Source organism: Delphinus delphis, chromosome 7 (genome assembly GCF_949987515.2).
Source record: "Delphinus delphis chromosome 7, mDelDel1.2, whole genome shotgun sequence".
NCBI classification, from domain to species: Eukaryota; Metazoa; Chordata; class Mammalia; order Artiodactyla; family Delphinidae; genus Delphinus; species Delphinus delphis.
In genome coordinates this window covers 6704935-6725056 of record NC_082689.1, presented here as the reverse complement: position 1 = coordinate 6725056, position 20122 = coordinate 6704935, and the positions used below count along the sequence as shown (strand labels likewise).

Below are 20122 nucleotides of genomic sequence, written 5' to 3'. Positions count from 1 at the left end.
AGTAGTACAGTACAACAGCTGGCATACAGGGATGGGCATCGAGTGAACAGGCAAGAAGAGTTACTGACTAGAGGAGGGAGAGGAGGTGGGAGATGGTAGAGCTGAAGGGTCGTCAGCAATAGGAGATGGAAGGCCAGATGCAATTTCACCCACTCACATCCTGGGTTTGAAATAAAGATACTGTACTACTGTACTTTGTACAGTACTGTACAGTAAAGTACACAAAAGCACAACCACTTGTAGAGGATACATGCATGTGACAACATACGCCAGACACATGAACTAACTTACGTGATTGGACATGCAAACGCATGTTCTCATCTTTGAAAGTTCGCAACTTGAAGGTTCGTATGTAGGTTCTTCTGTATTTCAGAAGAATGGAATCGTACAATACATGGTTCTTTGTGACTGCCTTCTTTCATTTACTTTTCAGGGTTCATTCGTTTTGTAGAACATATTGGTATTTCCCTCCTTTTTATGGCTGAATAATATTCCTTTCTATGGGTATACATATCTATTCATCTGTTCATCAGTTGATGGACATTTGGGCTGTTTTCACTATTTTAGCTATTACGACTAATGCTGCTATGAACATTCATGTACAATGAGTCCAGACATAGAGCTTTCAGAGGCCAAGGGCCTAACCTTTCCCCTAACTGCCTACCTGTGCAGACTGGAAACTCTTGGGAAGCACCCTGCCTGTGACCTTTGCGGAAGTTATATGCAGTGAAATTTGCCCAGGGTGGGCTTGACTAACATCTCCTGGTCTCTGATCTCTCAGTGGACATGACATTTGTTGGCTTTGTGGTGCTACAGAATAACATGCAGTTGGCTTTTTTTTGTTATTTAAAAAAGTCCTTCACTGAACAGATAATCAATTTAAAAAAAATTTTATTGGAGTAGTTGATTTACAATGTTGTGTTACTTTCTGCTGTACAGCAAAATGAATCAGTTATACATATACATATATCCACTCTTTTTTAGATTCCTTTCCAATATAGGTCATTACAGAGTCTTGGGTAGAGTCCCCTGTGCTATATAGTAGGTTTTTATTAGTTACCTATTTTATATACAGTGGAGTGGATATGTCAATCCCACTCTCCCAATTTATCCCTGCCCCCTTTCTCCCTCCCCGGTAACCATAAGATTGTTTTCTACATCTGTGACTATTTTTGTTTTATAAATAAGTTCATTTATACCATTTTTTTAGATTCCACATATAAGCAATATCATATGATATTTGTCCTCCTCTGTCTGACTTACTTCACTTAGTATGACAATGTCTAGGTCCATCCATGTTGCTGCAAATGGCATTATTTCGTTCTATTTTTATGGCTGAGTAATATTCCATTGTACATATGTACCATACCTTCTTTATCCATTCCTCTGTTGGTGAACATTAGGTTGCTTCCATGACCTGGCTATTGTAAATAATGCTGCAATGAACATTGGGGTGCATGTATCTTTTCAAATTATGGTTTTCTTCAGATATATGCCCAAGAGTGGGATTGCTGGATCATATGGTAGCTCTATTTTTAGTTTCTTAAGGAACCTCTATACTGTTCTCCATAGTGGCTGTTACCACTTTACATTCCCACCAACAGTGTAGAAAGGGTTCCCTTTTCTCCACACCCTCTCCAACATTTATTGTTTGTAGATTTTTTTTCTACATCTTTATTGGAGTATAATTGCTTTACAATGTTGTATTAACAAAGTGAATCAGCTATATGTATACATATATCCCCATATCCCCTCCCTCTGGAGCCTCCCTCCCACCCTCCCTATCCCACCCCCTAGGTCGTCACAAAGCATCGAGCTGTCCTATGCAGCAGCTTCCCGCTAGCCATCCATTTTACATTTGGTAGTGTATACATGTCAGTGCTACTCTCTCACTTCATCCCAGCTTCCCCTTCCCCCACTGTGTCCTCAAGTTCCTTCTCTATGTCTGCATCTTTATTCCTGCCCTGCCACTAGGTTCATCAGTACCTTTTTTTAGATTCCATATATATGTGTTACCATATTTGTTTTTCTCTTTCTGACTTACTTCACTCTGTATGACAGACTCTAGGTCCATCCACCTCACTACAAATAACTCAATTTCATTCCTTTTTATGGCTGAGTAATATTCCATTGTATATATGTGCCACATCTTCTTTATCCATTCATCTGTCAATGGACACTTAGTTTGCTTCCATGTCCTGGCTATTGTAAATAGAGCTGCAATGAATATTGGGGTACATGACTCTTTTGGAATTATGGTTTTCTCAGGGTATATGCCCAGTAGGGGGATTGCTGGGTCATATGGTAGCTCTATTTTTAGTTTTTTATGCAACCTCCATACTATTCTCCATAGTGGCTGTATCAATTTACGTTCCCACCAACAGTACAAGAGGGTTCCCTTTTCTCCACACCCTCTCCAGCATTTATTGTTTGTATATTTTTTGATGATGGCCATTCTGACTGGTGTGAGGTGAATTAAATTAACTAATTAATTATTTTTAAAAATTTATTTTATTTATTTTTGGCTGTGTTGGGTCTTCGTTGCTGCATGCGGGCTTTCTCTAGTTGTGGCAAGCAAGGGCTACTCTTCGTTACGGTGCGTGGGCTTCTTATTGCGGTGGCTTCTCTTGTTGTGGAGCATGGGCTCTAGGCGCATGGCCTTCAGTAGTTGTGGCACGTGGGCTCACTAGTTGTGGCTCACGGGCTCCAGAGCACAGGTCCAGCAGTTGTGGTGCACAGGCTTAGTTGCTCTGCGGCATGTGGGATCTTCTGGGATCAGGGATCGAACCCGTGTTCCCTGCATTGGCAGGCGGATTCTCAACCACTGAGCCACCAGGGAAGCCCGAGGTGAATTTTAAATGTCAATAAGTATTAAAAATTTACTCTCCCTCCAGCAATGTATAAGTATACCCTTTTCTTCAATTTCTTGCTCACACTTATCTTCAGACTTTAGGTTTTTGCCAGTCCAATAGGTGAAAAATATCTCAAGGTTATCTTAATTTGCATTTCCCTCATTAACTGTTTATCTTTTTTAAAAAAATTAAGTTGTTTGACCAGTGAAGAAGACAGCTGGAGCTGACCTCCCTCAATGAATATAACTGATGCAACCTCTGATTATATTAGCTCTTCGGGTAACCCCACCATATTCTTGACTCAGTGAATTTGTTGGAAGGCTTTTCGTTGCTTGCAATTTTATTGGCTCAAATACTGGGAAAAATCTCAGGGTATACTGATGACACCAGGACCCATTTTTCACCTTTAATTCTTGTATCTGCTTCTGATGATATCCTTCTGGGTGTCATGATACCCAAGCACCTGGGGCTCTAGCCAGAGTCCTTTTCCCAGGATTCCTAGTAAAGTTCTTCTGCCTCACTGGGTCTCATTAAGTGACACGTCCATCTCTGCACGAATCACTGTGGCCGAAGGGATGAGATGTGCTAATCGGTTGAGGCCTAGGTCACATGTTCTATCCCAGAGCAGCTCACGTGGAGCCTCACCTGAAGTCCAGGGGAGGTCTCTGGGATGAGTCACTTCCTAATGACTTTCCACACTGGACAAATGAAAGATGTTTACAATTTAGATGTCAGGTGTTTCATTGCTAGTTTATCTTATAAATCTATTATCATATAGATTTCTCTGTGTCCTAATCTGAGTTTATTTTAAGAAAATGTGGGTGGGTACTAAATAGGAATATCCCCAGGAAAGGATGATCTGTCAGCTTTTAAGGCAATCATTTTGGGGCTTATAAGCGTTTTGTATTTGAAGTCTTTGATCTTTGTTCTCTTTTAGGTATTTTTTTCCCTATTGTGATACTCGTAGATATTTTTAAATTTAAACTTGAAATTTAAAAAATTCCCCAGCAAGTGAAAGAAATGCTATTAGCTATGGGTATTTTTCTTTCTCTCTCTCTCTTTTTTTTTTTAAGGGCAGCCGTCTCCTTTTTAAATTTTTATTATTATTATTTATTATTGTTTGGCTGCACCACGCGGCATGTGGGATCTTATTTCCCTGACCAGGGGTCAAACCCAAGCCCCCTGCAGTGGAAGCACAGTCTTTTAACCACTGGACCTCCAGGGAAGTCTGGTATTTTTCTATTAATGTTTCTTAGAATATATAGGTCTTTCCATGGTAGATTTTGGTCTTTATCAGTTCTGGAAAGCTTTATTCTTTTGCCATTGCATTGTATCTTTTCAATTTATCCTATTTTTAAAACAATTAATGCTATTGAGGTATTATTTACATATAATAAAAGGCACCATTTTAACTGTACATTTCTGAGTTATAATTTTATATACCCATGTAACTGTCACCACAGTCAAGATATGGGACACTTCCATCACTCCAGTAACTGGCCTTGTGTTCTATCCCAGTCAACCAACACTTTCCCTAGACCTTAGGCAACCGCTGATCTGGTATCTGTCACTGAGATTAGAATAATCTTTAATAGAGTTTCATCTGAATGGAATTATACAAATATGAATGGAAAAAAGCTGCTATGAATATTTGACTACATGTGTTTATGTGAGTAAATCGTTTTGTATTTCTTGGGTAAATACTTGGAAGCAGGATTGCTGGGTCGTATGGTAGGTGTATGTAAACTTTATAAGGAACAGCCAAACTGCTTTTTAAAGTAATTGTACTAAAAAATAAAAATAAAGTAATTGTACTATTTTACATTCCTACCTCTGCATTCTTGCTGACACTTGCTATTATCAGTTTTTTATATCTTAACCACTCTTGTGGCTGCGTAGTAGAATTTCATTGTGACTTTCATTTCTTTCTTTCTTTCCTTCCTTCCTTCTTTTTTGGTCACACCACGTGGCTTGCGGTATCTCAGTTCCCGGACCAGGGATTGAACCTGGGCCACAGCAGTGAAAGCGCCGAATCTTAACCACTAGGCCACCAAGGGACTCCCTAATTTGCATTTCTTTATGACTGCTGCTGATGAACGTCTTTTCATGTGCTTACTGATCACATGCATATCTTTAAAAAGAAAAGTGTCCCTTCAAATCTTCTGCTCATTTTTATTGGGGTAGTTGCCTTCTTATTTTTGAGCTGTAAGAGTTCTTTATATGCTCTGGATACAAGTCCTTTGTCAGATACATGTTTTGCTGATGTTTTCTCCTGGTGTGTGGTTTATATTATATTTTTAAAATAATGTCTTTCAAAGAGCACACGTTTTAAATTTTGATAAAATCCGACTAATCAATTTTTTAATAGTTTGTACTTTTTGTGTCCTAAGAAATCTTTGCCTACCCTAAGGTATGAAGATTTGGTCCTATGTTTTCTTCAAAACGTTTAAATAGTTTTAGTTTCTCTGTTTAGGTTTATGGGAGTGGCAGTGGGGAATACCATCTCTCAGGGGTCAGGCTCGAGAGATGTCGTTTTCTATTTCTGGCCTTTTTTGGGGTGACCTCACCCACACCCCTGGCTTCAATCACCACCATATCCTGATGGTTCCAAGTCCATCTGTGCAATCCAGGCCCCTCCTCTGCTCCAGATCCGTGAAGCCAACTCGCTTGGACATAACCTCCTGGTGTTTCACAGGCACAAGGAACACAGGCTCCTCCCTCCCCACAGCCCTGCTTCTCCCCAGGGCCTGCATCTCTGTGAAGGTACCACCATCCTCCCAGGGGTCCAGCTTTCCCCAGGGGCTCCAAGTACAAGAAGTGCAAGTAGAGATCAGATGACACCAACGTCTAAGTAAAATGCCACTGCATTAATGTAGAATGGAAGAGAGCCCTTTAATGGGACAAGAACAGTCTCACTCCTCTGCAGGTGTGTTCCTGCCCTCACCCCAATACTCACAGATATTTTAATTGGTTTGGGGGAATAGCTCAGGGGCTGAAATATTTCACCCATAGCTAAGAACCCCTTTCTATTGCCCAGTCTACGCACAACGTCCAGATCCAGACCATCCTCCCCTGGGCAGTGTGGGATGCCCTCTGCGGCCCTGTCCCTGCCTTCTCTGGACCCGTCCTTCCTGCGCTGTCCTCTGTGAGTGCCCCCTAGCAGATGCTTCCTCTACTGCCTCTCACATCTGTTCTGTCTCCAGTGCTTCTGTAACCTTGATTCAGCCCCTCACCTCACACAAACAGCCTCTGAATATGACACCTGGGGTCCAGGTTGACCCCTCTGAACTATTCCCTACTTCTTTGCAAAAGGGACTTTTAAAAAACACAAACTTGGCCAGGCCACAACAACTTTAGTTGTTGCCCGGGACTTCGGGATGAATCTCAAGCCCCCAGCTTGTGGTCCCCAGTTATAGGTTAAATTGTGGCCCCCTCGAAAAAGATACGTTGTAATCCTAACCCTTAGCACCTCAGAATACGAGCTTATTTGGACACTGTGTTTACAGAGGTAGTCGGGTTAATGAGGTCATTTGGGTTGACCCCAATCCCATATGACCAGTGTCCTTATGAAAAGAGATTTAGCCACAGAGACAGACATGCACAGAAGGAAGATAATGTAAAGACACCCGAGGGAAGACGGGAAGAGTGATGCCCCTATAAGCCAAGGAAGACAAGGTTGCAGGCAAATACCAGAAGCTGGAAGAGGCGAGGAAAGGTTCTCCTTCAGAGCCTTCAGAGGGAGCGTGGCCTTGCTGACACCTTGATTTGGACCGTGCCCTCAGAATGTGAGACAATAAATTTCTGCTGTTCTAAGTCACCCAGTTTTGGGCACTTCGTTACAGCAGCCCTAGAGGTGAATACAGCCCTCTCCGTTTTCAGCCTCCTGCTTCCCGCGCTTGTATGCTTCGTGAGTTTGCCAAGGTGTACAGTCCTCTTACTGTTAGGAATGCTTCCTGCCATGTCCATGCCTCTGTGCAGGTGGGGCCCATCAAAGCACCAAATATGACTTGCCCTCTTGCAAAAAGCCATAAAAATTGGTGTTGGGAAAGGCAGCCTCATGCACGCAGTGTTTTGGCCCTCACTTGGCGGCATAAGAATGGGCCCTGGCTTAGAACTCTTCCTTACCAAGAGCCTATGCCGGGCTTATCACCTTGTGCGGGAGTGTCTTTCCCTGTTTCAGTTTAGTGACTGCCCTTTTGTCTTTGTTTGAAGTGTGTGCATCTTATGGCACTTGGCCAACTCTCCTGTTATATCTGTCCTCCTCGGAGAGGGGATGGAGTCTTTCCACTGCGGCACAGGGGGGATGCATGTAGGCAAATTGCCTTGCATCAGGCATCATGGGAGACGGACTGGCCATGGCAGACTGATGCCCAGTGTTGGAGCTGAACTTGCTCTGTATCTTCTCTGCATAAGTAAAGTGTTGTCCCATCCAGTGCGTGACTGCACCGTGTTCTTCTTGGCGACTCAGATACCGACATGCAGTGGGCAGAGGTGTTTGTACTTCTATTCCTGGTGGCTGGCATAGTGATGATCTTTGCTATTCTCCATGTAGTTGGTGTCCTGCTCTGGGATTGGTGACCAGTGCCCGGTAATCTGCTTGACAGATATGATAGGATATAAGCTGGGAGTAGAAGTCAGAAACTGAGCCTTGGGGGAAAACCTGCAGTTATGTGGCTGGGACAGAAAAAGAGAGCATAGATGTGGCTGTTGGAGGGGAAATAAGAGAATCAGGACCATGGACGCACAGCTTCCAAGGATGATGCAGGGTTGCCAAGGAAACACACCACAGCTTGGTGGAGACATTAGGGGCTTGTCAAGTCCACTGCCCCAGGGTGATGCCGGCTCCCTGGGGGTGATGGGCTGACTGACGTGCTGGCTACTTTCTGGCCACATGGGCACAAGTGGGTTGTGGATAGTCTCCCTGTTGAGAGGTAGGAGCTGGTGCATCGGGCAAGGGCAGAGTTGGAGAGGTGGGTGCTATCATGAGCGGGGAAACTCTCCTCTGGCTCTTGGCCACCCTGGGGCTCCCATGCCATCTGCTGTCTCCTTCATCCCTTTCAACCTCCACTGCTTTGGCTTGCTCTCCAGTGCCTGCAGATAGCCTTTCAAAAAGAAGTATTTCCCGGGAATTCCCTGGTGGTCCAATGGTTAGGACCTGGAGCTCCCACTGCTGGGGCAGAGTTTGATCCCCAGTCAATCCCACAAGCCGTGTGGCAGGGGCAAAAAAAAAAATTTCCCAAGGGATTATAATCATTATGTGTGGGAGCATTGGACTGATAGGAGCTACTCCTACTGGAAGCCAGAAATGCTTCTAGGTGAATTTAAAAATATATATATTTTTGGTCATATTACAAATCCCAGGGAGATTTTGCTTGGCCTGCCATTACATCTACAGCTTAAATGGGGGCAAAATCAAGAGTGTTGCAATGTTAAATCTTCCCACGCAGGATGTTGTATGCCTCTTCATTTATTTTATTCTAGTCTAGATTGATATCTCTAACTGGAGAAAACACCACCACCCTTTCCAATCCCCGAAGTGCACTGTGTATCCTTACTTGGCTTATAGCATCTGTATTAGGTTGAGTGGCAAAGCACGGCAGCTGATCACAGTGAGGAAAGCCAGAATGTTGCCCTGGATACTCACTGACAGGTGTCCATTGCAGTTAGAGCCAGACCAGTAACAGGGACTACTGAGTTCTTAGCAAATGAAGGGGATACAACTCTCCTAACTTGCTGCTTCTGCCACCAGATAGGGTGTCGCTAGATTCCCTGGTGGCTGGAAACCCAAACAGCAGCTTCTCTTGCTAACAACACTGACAGCAGCTGCAGCAGCAAAAACAGACTTGAAGTCCCACCCTCCCGGCGGCCATGCTCCCTTCCCTAGCATATCCTTATACCCTGAAAGTAGCACGTGAGCAGCCTTGATCCTACACTCTCAAGAAATTCTGCATGGCTGTTTGTGGAAGTGAATGGGGGACAGAAACGATGGGATTTAACCTGGGAGTAGAGGACAGAAACTGAGCCTTGGGGAAAACATGCAGTTATGTGGCTGGGACGGAAAGAGGATCCAGAAAGAGAGAGCATAGATGTTGCTGTTGGAGGGGAAATAAGAGAAGCAGGACCCTGGACTCACAGCCTCCAAGGATGGTTAAAGCAAACGCTCCCTGCACAGTGGCAGCTGGTATGACACAGGAGGCGTCTTGGTGTGCAACGTGTTGCTCAGTGGTGGATCCCTAATGGGGGTAACTTTCTCCGAAAGGGAAGCCTCAGCCTGGCCGGTCCTGCGGCCTGGGACAGGATATCGCTATGGCAGAAGCCATGGGTGCAGAAGAGCGTGCTCAGTGAGAGAGAGAGAGAGCTGGGCAGCCCAAGGAGCCCTCCCGCACCATCCCCAGGGCGGACGGGACACGGAGATGTCCGTATCTTGCTGAGCACATGTGGGCATCAGTCTCTGTAGCAGGGCCGGACTCATGGGCCCCACCTCAGAAGGTCCCACAGATTATGGAGCCCCTCTGTTCTGGAGGAATGTGTCCTCATCAGGACTTAGGACTGTAAATGACCTTGGAGCAGAATCTGAACATAAACTATAAGTTGTAACAAAGGCCCAGATTAATGTACACCCCAGTCCCTAAACAGAGTAGCAGAAGACTGGAGCCCGCAGCATCAGAAGAGGAATTCAGAGAGCCTGCTCTGAGGCCAGGGGACGGCGCTCTCTGACTCCACTCTGTCATTGCTAAGGGTTGCCTTGTCCATTGACGCCTTAGATAACGGCAACCCTTATTCCATGAGGTAGACACAGAATTCTCAACCAACGCTTCTGCTGTCCTTCCTCCGGAATCCCTCCAGATATTTCCATAGCTGACAGCCACTTGAATAGACTCTGCCCTGAACGTTGCAAGAGGTGTCCCCATGTGGAACGGGAACAAAACGGACAGCTGGCATCCCCTCGCCGCTGAGAGAAAGCCGTCTTGGCAATGTTATATATTTTCCTGGATGTGCTCTGTGTTCACCCATGATTGGGGGAAAGAGTTGAAAGAGTTATCAAATAAGGTCACATCCAGCAGAGAGGTTCTGGCTGGGACTAGGGCATAGGTGACCCCGCAGAGCTCAGTCACAGCCCCATAGAACATGGTTAACAGAGAAATAGGAGGTGATCGAAGGGAATGCGCAGGCACAGCCTTGCTTTGGGCATTGGATGAAAAACAAGAGAGTGAACTAGAATGCTCCCCAGAGGGAGCAGCAGAGTCAGATGAGTTTTTCCAAGATAAGGGGGAGTGGTCTTTCCCTAGGTGAAAGCAGAGGTTATGAAACACAGGGATAGACTTATTCTGTAATGATTAATGTAATGAGGGAGCACTGCCTTCCAATTACATGCCATTTTGCTTAAGAGGCCTGATGATAAGATAAAGAAAACAAATGCAGGCGGCACAGCCTGAACGGAAAGTCAGCTGCTTTGGGCTTCTGCAGAGATGTCCCTGGGGCTGCAGCTTCCCTGGCAGTTGCTCCCTGGCCTCTTGCTCTGCCTGTGCGTCGGGCGATGGGCCGAGGCTGGGAAGGTGCTGGTGGTCCCCATGGAGGGCAGCCACTGGCTCAGCATGCGGGAGGCCGTGCGGGAGCTCCATGCCAGAGGTCACAAAGCAGTGGTCGTTTCTCCCGAGGTGAATATGCACATCAAGGCAGAGGACTTTTTCACCATGAGAACCTATGCTGTCCCATACACCCAGGATGAATTTGATTACATCGTGACAGGCAAGACTCATCTGTTTTTTGAAAGAATACATTTTCTAACACTGTTTTTGGAAACTATGGCCTCTTTGAAAAATGTGTCTTTGGTCTTTCAAAGGTCTTGTGAGGAACTATTGTATAACAGGGACCTGATCAGGCACCTGAATGCCAGTTCCTTTGATGTGGTTTTAACGGACCCCGTTTACCCCTGCGGAGCGGTGCTGGCTAAGTACCTGTCGATTCCAGCTGTGTTTTTTTTGCGTTCCATTCCATGTAACTTAGATACTGAGGGCACAGCGTGCCCAAAGCCTTTTTCGTATGTTCCTAGTTTACTAACAATGAATTCAGACCACATGACATTCTTCCAAAGGGTCAAGAACCTGCTCTACCCTTTGAGCTTCAAGTACATTTGCCAACTTTCTTTTACTCCTTATGCACGTATGGCCTCTGAGCTTCTTCACAGAGAGGTGTCGCTGGTGGAAATTTTTGACTCTGCATCCATTTGGCTGTTCAGAGGAGACTTTGTGATGGACTACCCCCGGCCAATCATGCCCAACATGGTCTTCATTGGGGGTATCAACTGTGCCAACAGGAAACCATTATCTCGGGTCTGTATTGGTGCTTTTATTCAATCAATGTTCCAAGTGGAGCCTATTGTTTTAAAAAACAACTTACTTCCAGGTGCTTATTTATCTACTGATCTTTTTAAAGATTTCCACCGGGCTTCCCTGGTGGCGCAGTGATCGAGAGTCCGCCTGACGATGCGGGGGACGCGGGTTCGTGCCCCGGTCCGGGAAGATCCCACGTGCCGCGGAACGGCTGGGCCCGTGAGCCATGGCCGCTGAGCCTGTGCGTCCGGAGCCTGTGCTCCGCAATGGGAGAGGCCACAACAGTGAGAGGCCCGCAAAAAAAAAAAAGATTTCCACCTCTCATTCTCCTTCTAACAGTCTTTGGTGAGATAAATTGTTAAAGTGCCTCCAGTAGTGCAGTAAAGGTTTGCGATGGTCTTTGAGAGGAATGAGAGGAAGCGGTGAGGGTCCATAATAGGATTGACAAGCAATGGTGTGATTCAACCATGATCACCCTTTAGTAAAGGCATGTTCGTAACAGTTGTGCAATTTTCTCCAGCTGAGTAGGAGCAGAGAACTTGAGCTGTGAATCCATCCATCAGGGGTTTTTGCTTGAGGGTGTTCAAGAAGGATGAAAGAACTGGCAAATTACATTTGTTTAAAAATTTTTTTTAAACACTTCTTTTTTTTTACAAGCCTGGCTTTGTTTGTTGTTGTTGTTGTTGTTTAACTTAATTAATTAATTTGTTTATTTTTGGCTGCATTGGGTCTTTGTTGCTGCACACGGGCTTTCTCTAGTTGCGGCAAGTGGGGGCTACTCCTCGTTGCGGTGCGCGGGCTTCTCATTGTGGTGGCTTCTCTTGTTGCAGAGTACAGGCTCTAGGTGCGTGGGTTTCAGTAGTTGTGGCACACGGGCTCAGTAGTTGTGGCTCGCGGGCTCTAGAGCGCAGGCTCAGTAGTTGTGGTGCATGGGCTTGGTTGCTCCGTGGCATATGGGATCTTCCCAGACCAGGGCTCGAACCCGTGTCCCCTGCACTGGCAGGCGGATTCTTAACCACTGCTCCACCAGGGAAGTCCCAATTACATTGGTTGACCTGATAGTTCTTAGTGGTTTTGTCTTGGAATGGACGGAGGTGTGGTCACAGGAGACCTAAACACCAAAAGGAAGCAGAAGTTTCAGAGAGGTCGAAAAATTAAGTGGAAGTGAGACAATGCCAGAGAGAGAAGTTGGGGTCTCTGTGATCAGAGAAAGAAATAATTGAGTCCAACTTTTCAGAGATGGAGCTGTGCTGATGAGAAGTCTTCTGACCAGGAGTTGGTGTCTGGAGTAAAATGTGGGGATGAACCAGAGTTTGATGGCATGTCAGATAGGTCTTCTGCTTGGGACACTGAGGGCATCAAAGGATAGTGGCAGGGGCTAGAGAGGAGATAAAACTGAGCCTATAAACTCAGTGAAGGTGGGGACAGTGATGCTGAGAAATGAGTCTCAAAGAGGAAGGGTTTGTTAGGAGGGGCTGACCACATCACCAAACCTACCCCGGCCCAAGCCACCCCACCCCAAGTTTCCATGACAGGAACTACTGCTTTCCTCATCCTTTCAGAGTCTTCTTAGGTTAAACCTGAATATTTGAGTTTAATTGAAATAGGACTCTTGGGGGCCAGATTTGTTCCTTAATCCACTGAGTTAGCCATCCTTTTTGCCCTTTTATGTAATAGTCACTGAATTTATATTAACTTCCGTGACTTTAGATCTCTTATAGTTTTTGTATTCTTACTTTTGTATCTCTTTTTATTAATGTAGTATATGTTATTGCACAGGACTCTAACTTCATTTTTCTTTTTTGCTCACACCATAAAGGATCTATTCTACTGGTTTTTTCTTCCTATATGCAATGCATTTGACCAGTTATAAAATATGTATGTATATATTAGATTTGTAAAAAGGGAAAGTAGGGAGGCATTTTAAAAAACAATTGCCGCTCTTTTCTTTTTACTTTTTCTGTGTGAATATATTCTCTAGAGTAGACTGCATTGGTTCAAATCCTCACTACCATTTTATAGCTGAATGACCTTGGGTGGGTGACCTAACCATTCTGACCTTAATACTGTCACAGAGAGCACACAAATGTTATCTATTATCATTATTTAAAAGGTGCCAAGCAAGCCAAGGTATGTCATCTGGCGGCACGTAGATATGTTTGTGCCAGTTTATTTGGTACATGAAAGATCATCTACACTGAAATTCTCAAGTTTTGTACATTGTAAGCACAGCATTATCTTTTTTGTTCCACTAGCTTTTGTTTTACTTTGAGATTTTGTCATTCTTATTTATTTGGCTTGGTTTACCCTTAGATGTGACTCCTTTAAATGTTTATGGAAATTCTTCTCAAAATATGAAAGACTAAAGTCTAAAGTTTTAATATTTTTGTTCCTTTTCTTCTTAAAGTTTATGATGGGTTGAATTATATTATTGGTCTTCTCAAAGAAATAACTTTTGGATTTGCTTATTCTTTTTACTATTTTTGTTTTCTATTTCATTAATCGCAGCTTATTGTTTTTATTAATGCTATCATCCTTGTATCCCTTGATTTATGTTATAGCTGTTTTTCTCATTTCCTTAGGTAAGCATTAAGTTCCTTTATGTTTTCTTAATAATGAAGAATTGAAGGTCATACATAAAACGTTTTCTTGAATCCTTAGATTTTGGTATAAATTGCTCTCATTTTCTTTCTCTTAAATTTACATTATTGATTTCCTCTTTGAGTCCGTGGCTATCTATTTTTTTTAACAAGGCTGTTTCTTAATTCCCATATAGTTAAGATGTTTTGTAGCCATCATTCTCTTATTTTTCTCTAATGATTTTGAATTATAATCAGAGAATGTTTCTTGTGGGGTCACTGCTTTAAAAAATTTCTTAATAGGTTTTCTTTATGGTCTAGTACAGAATTATCCAATAGAAATATACTCCAAGCCACATATGTAATTAAAGGCTTTTTAGTAGACATATTAAAAAAAGCAAAATGAGTGTTAAAATTAATTTTAGTAATATATTTTATTGAATCAAATATATCAAAAACATGATCCATTAAACATATACTCAATATAAAAATTTTTTCAGGTACTCATTTGCCATTGTTTCTTCCAGTTTTATTGAGATATAATTGACATGCAGCACTGTATAAGCTTAAGGTGGACAGCATAGTGATTGACTTACCTAGATCATGAGACGCTTACCACAGTAAGTTTAGTGATCACCCATCATCGCATATGGATACAAAATTAAAGGAACAGAAAATTTTTTTTTCCTTAGGATGAGAACTCTTTGAATTTACTCTCAGCGACTTTCATAGATAACATAGAGCAGTGCTAATTATCTTTACCATGTTGTACATTACATCCCTAGCACTTATTTCTCTTACAACTGGAAGTTTGTACCCTTTGACCACCTTCATCCAATTCCCCCTCCCCCCATTCCACGCTTCTGGTGGCCACAAATTGAATTTCTATTTCTATAAGCTTGTTTGTTTGTTTTTGAAGTATAATTGACCTACAGCACTATGTTAGCTCCTATCACACTACATAGTGATTCAGTACTTCCATACACTTCAAAATAATCACTACAGTAAATCAGGCTATGATATTCACCGTAGAAAGATATTACGTAACTGTTGACAGTATTTCTCACACTCTAATTTCTTACCTGTAACATATATTTTGCAACTGAAGTTTGTATCTTAATCCCTCCCACCCATTTCTCATCTTTCCGTACTCCTCTCCACTCTATCAACTACCTGTTTGTTCTCTGTATCTATGAGTCTGTTTCTGTGTTTTTTTTTTTAAACATCTTTATTGGAGTATAATTGCTTTACAATGGTGTGTTAGTTTCTGCTTTACAACAAAATGAATCAGTTATATATATACACATATGTTCCCATATCTCTTCCCTCTTGCGTCTCCCTCCCTCCCACCCTCCCTATCCCACCCCTCTAGGCGGTCACAAAGCACCGAGCTGATCTCCCTGTGCTATGCGGTTGCTTCCCACTAGCTATCTACCTTACGTTTGGTGGTGTATATATGTCCATGCCTCTCTCTCACTTTGTCATAGCTTACCCTTCCCCCTCCCCATATCCTCAAGTACATTCTCTAGTAGGTCTGTGTCTTTATTCCTGTTTTACCCCTAGGTTCTTCATGACATTTTTTTTTCTTAAATTCCATATATATGTGTTAGCATACGGTATTTGTCTCTCTCTTTCTGACTTACTTCACTCTGTATGACAGACTCTAGGTCTATCCACCTCATTACAAATAGCTCAATTTCGTTTCTTTTTATGGCTGAGTAATATTCCATTGTATATATGTGCCACATCTTCTTTATCCATTCATCTGATGATGGACACTTAGGTTGTTTCCATCTCCTGGCTATTGTAAACAGAGCTGCAATGAACATTATGGTACATGACTTTTTTTTTTTTTTTTTTTTGCTGTACGCGGGCCTCTCACCATTGTGGCCTCTCCCGTTGTGGAGCACAGGCTCAGCGGCCATGGCTCACGGGCCCAGCCGCTCCGTGGCATATGGGATCTTCCCGGACCAGTGCACGAACCTGTGTCCCCTGCATCGGCAGGCGAACTCTCAACCACTGCGCCACCAGGGAAGACCCATGACTCTTTTTGAATTATGGTTTTCTCAGGGTATATGCCCAGTAGTGGGGCTGCTGGGTCATATGGTAGTTCTATTTTTAGTTTTTTAAGGAACCTCTATACTGTTCTCCACAGTGGCTGTATCAATTTACATTCCCACCGACAGTGCAAGAGGGTTCCCTTTACTACACATCCTCTCCAGCATTTACTGTTTCTAGATTTTTTGATGATGGCCATTCTGACTGGTGTGAGATGATATCTCATTGTAGTTTTGATTTGCATTTCTCTAATGATTAGTGATGTCGAGCATTCTTTCATGTGTTTGTTGGCAGTCTGTATATCTTCTTTGGAGAAATGTCTAGGTCTTCTGCCCATTTTTGGATTGGGTTGTTTGTTTTTTTGTTATTAAGCTGCATGAGCTTATATTTTAATATTTTATATTTTATTTATATTTTATATTTAATATTTTCTCCCACTCTGAGGGTTGTCTTTTGGTCTCGTATATGGTTTCTTTTGCTGTGCAAAAGCTTTGAAGTTTCATTAGGTCCCATTTGTTTATTTTTGTTTTTATTTCCATTTCTCTAGGACGTGGGTCAAAAAGGATCTTGCTGTGATTGATATCATAGAGTGTCCTGCCTATGTTTTCCTCTAAGAGTTTGATAGTTTCTGGCCTTACATTTAGATCTTTAATCCATTTTGAGCTTATTTTTGTGTATGGTGTTAGGGAGTGATCTAATCTCATACTTTTACATGTACCTGTCCAGTTTTCCCAGCACCACTTATTGAAGAGGCTGTCCTTTCTCCACTGTATATTCCTGCCTCCTTTATCAAAGATAAGGTGACCATATGTGCGTGGGTTTATCTCTGGGCTTTCTATCCTGTTCTATTGATCTATATTTCTGTTTTTGTGCCAGTACCATACCGTCTTGATTACTGTAGCTTTGTAGTATAGTCTGAAGTCAGGGAGCCTGATTCCTCCAGCTCCATTTTTCGTTCTCAAGATTTCCTTGGCTATTCGGGGTCTTTTGTGTTTCCATACAAATTGTGAAATTTTTTGTTCTAGTTCTGTGAAAAATGCCAGTGGTAGTTTGATAGGGATTGCATTGAATCTGTAGATTGGTTTGGGTAGTAGAGTCATTTTCACAATGTTGATTCTTCCAATCCAAGAACATGGTATATCTCTCCATCTATTTGTATCATCTTTAATTTCTCTCATCAGTGTCTTATAATTTTCTGCATACAGGTCTTTTGTCTCCTTAGGTAGGTTTATTCCTAGATATTTTATTCTTTTTGTTGCAATGGTAAATGGGAGTGTTTTCTTGATTTCACTTTCAGATTTTTCATCATTAGTGTATAGGAATGCCAGAGATTTCTGTGCATTAATTTTGTATCCTGCTACTTTACCAAATTCATTGATTAGCTCTAGTAGTTTTCTGGTAGCATCTTTAGGATTCTCTATGTATAGTATCATGTCATCTGCAAACAGTGACAGCTTTACTTCCTCTTTTGCAATTTGGATTCCTTTTATTTCCTTTTCTTCTCTGATTGCTGTGGCTAAAACTTCCAAAACTATGTTGAATAAGAGTGGTGAGAGTGGGCAACCTTGTCTTGTTCCTGATCTTAGTGGAAATGCTTTCAGTTTTTCACCATTGAGGACGATGTTGGCTGTGGGTCTGTCATATATGGCCTTTATTATGTTGAGGAAAGTTCCCTCTATGCCTACTTTCTGCAGGGTTTTTATCATAAATGGGTGTTGAATTTTGTCGAAAGCTTTCTCTGCATCTATTGAGATGATCATATGGTTTTTCTCCTTCAATTTGTTAATATGGTGTATCATGTTGATTGATTTGCATATACTGAAGAATCCTTGCATTCCTGGAATAAACCCCACTTGATCATGGTGTATGATCCGTTTAATGTGCTGTTGGATTCTGTTTACTAGAATTTTGTTGAAGATTTTTGCATCTATGTTCATCAGTGATATTGGCCTGTAGTTTTCTGTCTTTGTGACATCCTTGTCTGGTTTTGGTATCAGGGTGATGGTGGCCTCGTTTGGGAGTGTTCCTCCCTCTGCTATATTTTGGAAGAGTTTGAGAAGGATAGGTGTAACTCTTCTCTAAACGTTTGATAGAATTTGCCTGTGAAGCCATCTGGTCCTGGGCTTTTGTTTGTTGGAAGATTTTTAATCACAGTTTCAATTTCAGTGCTTGTGATTGGTCTGTTCATATTTTCTATTTCTTCCTGATTCAGTCTTGGCAGGTTGTGCATTTCTAAGAATTTGTCCATTTCTTCCAGGTTGTCCATTTTATTGGCATAGATTTGCTTGTAGTAATCTCTCATGATCTTTTGTATTTCTGCAGTGTCCATTGTTACTTCTCCTTTTTCATTTCTAATTCTATTGATTTGAGTCTTCTCCCTTTTTTTCTTGATGAGTCTGGCTAATGGTTTATCAATTTTGTTTATCTTCTCAAAGAACCAGCTTTTAGTTTTATTGATCTTTGCTATCGTTTGCTTCATTTCTTTTTCATTTATTTCTGATCTGATTTTTATGATTTCTTTTCTTCTGCTAGCTTTGGGGTTTTTTTGTTCTTCTTTCTCTAATTGCTTTAGGTGCAAGGTTAGATTGTTTATTCGAGATGTTTCCTGTTTCTTAAGGTAGGATTGTATTGCTATAAACTTCCCTCTTAGAGCTACTTTTGCTGCATCCCATAGATTTTGGGTCGTCGTGTCTCCATTGTCATTTGTTTCTAGGTATTTTTTGATTTCCTCTTTGACTTCTTCAGTGATCACTTCGTTATTAAGTAGTGTATTGTTTAGCCTCCGTGTGTTTGTATTTTTTACAGATCTTTTCCTGTAATTGATATCTAGTCTCATAGTGCTGTGATCAGAAAAGATACTTGATACAATTTCAATTTTCTTAAATTTACCAAGGCTTGATTTGTGACCCAAGATATGATCTATCCTGGAGAATGTTCCATGAGCACTTGAGAAAAATGTGTATTCTGTTGTTTTTGGATGGAATGTCCTATAAATATCAATTAAGTCCATCTTGTTTAATGTATCATTTAAAGCTTATGTTTCCTTATTTATTTTCATTTTGGATGATCTGTCCATTGGTGAAAGTGGGGTGTTAAAGTCCCCTACTATGAATGTGTTACTGTCGATTTCCCCTTTTATGGCTGTTAGTATTTACCTTATGTATTGAGGTGCTCCTATGTTGGGTGCATAAATATTTACAATTGTTCTATCTTCTTCTTGGATTGATCCCGTGATCATTATGTAGAGTCCTTCTTTGTCTCTTCTAATAGTCTTTATTTTAAAGTCTATTTTGTCTAATATGAGAATTGCTACTCCAGGTTTCTTTTGGTTTCCATTTGCATGAAATATCTTTTTCCATCCCCTTACTTTCAGTCTGTATGTGTCTCTAGATCTGAAGTGGGTCCTTTGTAGACAGCAAATATATGGGTCTTGTTTTTGTATCCATTCAGCCAATCTGTGTCTTTTGGTGGGAGTATTTAGTCCATTTACATTTAAGGTAATTATCGATATGTATGTTCCTATTCCCATTTTCTTAATTGTTTTGGGTTCATTATTGTAGGTCTTTTCCTTATCTTGTGTTTCTTGCCTAGACAAGTTCCTTTAGCAGTTGTTGTAAAGCTGGTTTGGTGGTGCTGAACTCTCTCAGCTTTTGCTTGTCTGTAAAGGTTTTAATTTCTCCATCAAATCTGAATGAGGTCCTTGCTGGGTAGAGTAATCTTGGTTGCAGTTTTTTCTCCTTCATCACTTTAAGTATGTCCTGCCAGTCCCTCCTGGCTTGCAGAGTTTCTGCTGAAAGATCAGCTGTTAACCTTATGGGGATTCCCTTGTGTGTTATTTGTTGTTTTTCCCTTGCTGCTTTTAATATGTTTTCTTTGTATTTAATTTTTTTTTTTTTTTTTTTTTTTTTTTTTTGCGGTACGCGGGCCTCTCACCGCCGTGGCCTCTCCCGCTGCGGAGCACAGGCTCCGGACGCACAGACTCAGCGGCCATGGCTCATGGGCCTAGCCGCCCCGCGGCATGCGGGATCCTCCCAGACCGGGGCACGAACCCGTGTCCCCTGCATCGGCAGGCAGACTCCCAACCACTGCGCCACCAGGGAAGCCCTGTATTTAATTTTTGACAGTTTGATTAATATGTGTCTTGGCGTATTTCTCCTTGGATTTATCCTGTATGGGACTCTCTGTGCTTCCTGGACTTGATTAACTATTTCCTTTCCCATATTAGGGAAGTTTTCTACTATAATCTCTTCAAATATTTTCTCAGTCCCTTTCTTTTTCTCTTCTTCTTCTGGAACCCCTA

At 42.1% G+C, this 20122-nt stretch overlaps 1 protein-coding gene across 1 annotated transcript in view; it reads left to right on the top strand.

Moving 5' to 3' along the window:
• The first annotated feature begins 10267 nt into the window (after nucleotides 1-10267).
• Nucleotides 10268-20122, top strand: part of LOC132428285 (UDP-glucuronosyltransferase 1A1-like) — a 46126-nt gene continuing 36271 nt past the window's right edge. The window contains exon 1 of the mRNA XM_060015894.1: nucleotides 10268-11185. Within this exon, the coding sequence (XP_059871877.1) occupies nucleotides 10322-11185 (864 nt within the window). The 5' untranslated portion in view covers nucleotides 10268-10321. The remainder of the gene's footprint in view (nucleotides 11186-20122) is intronic.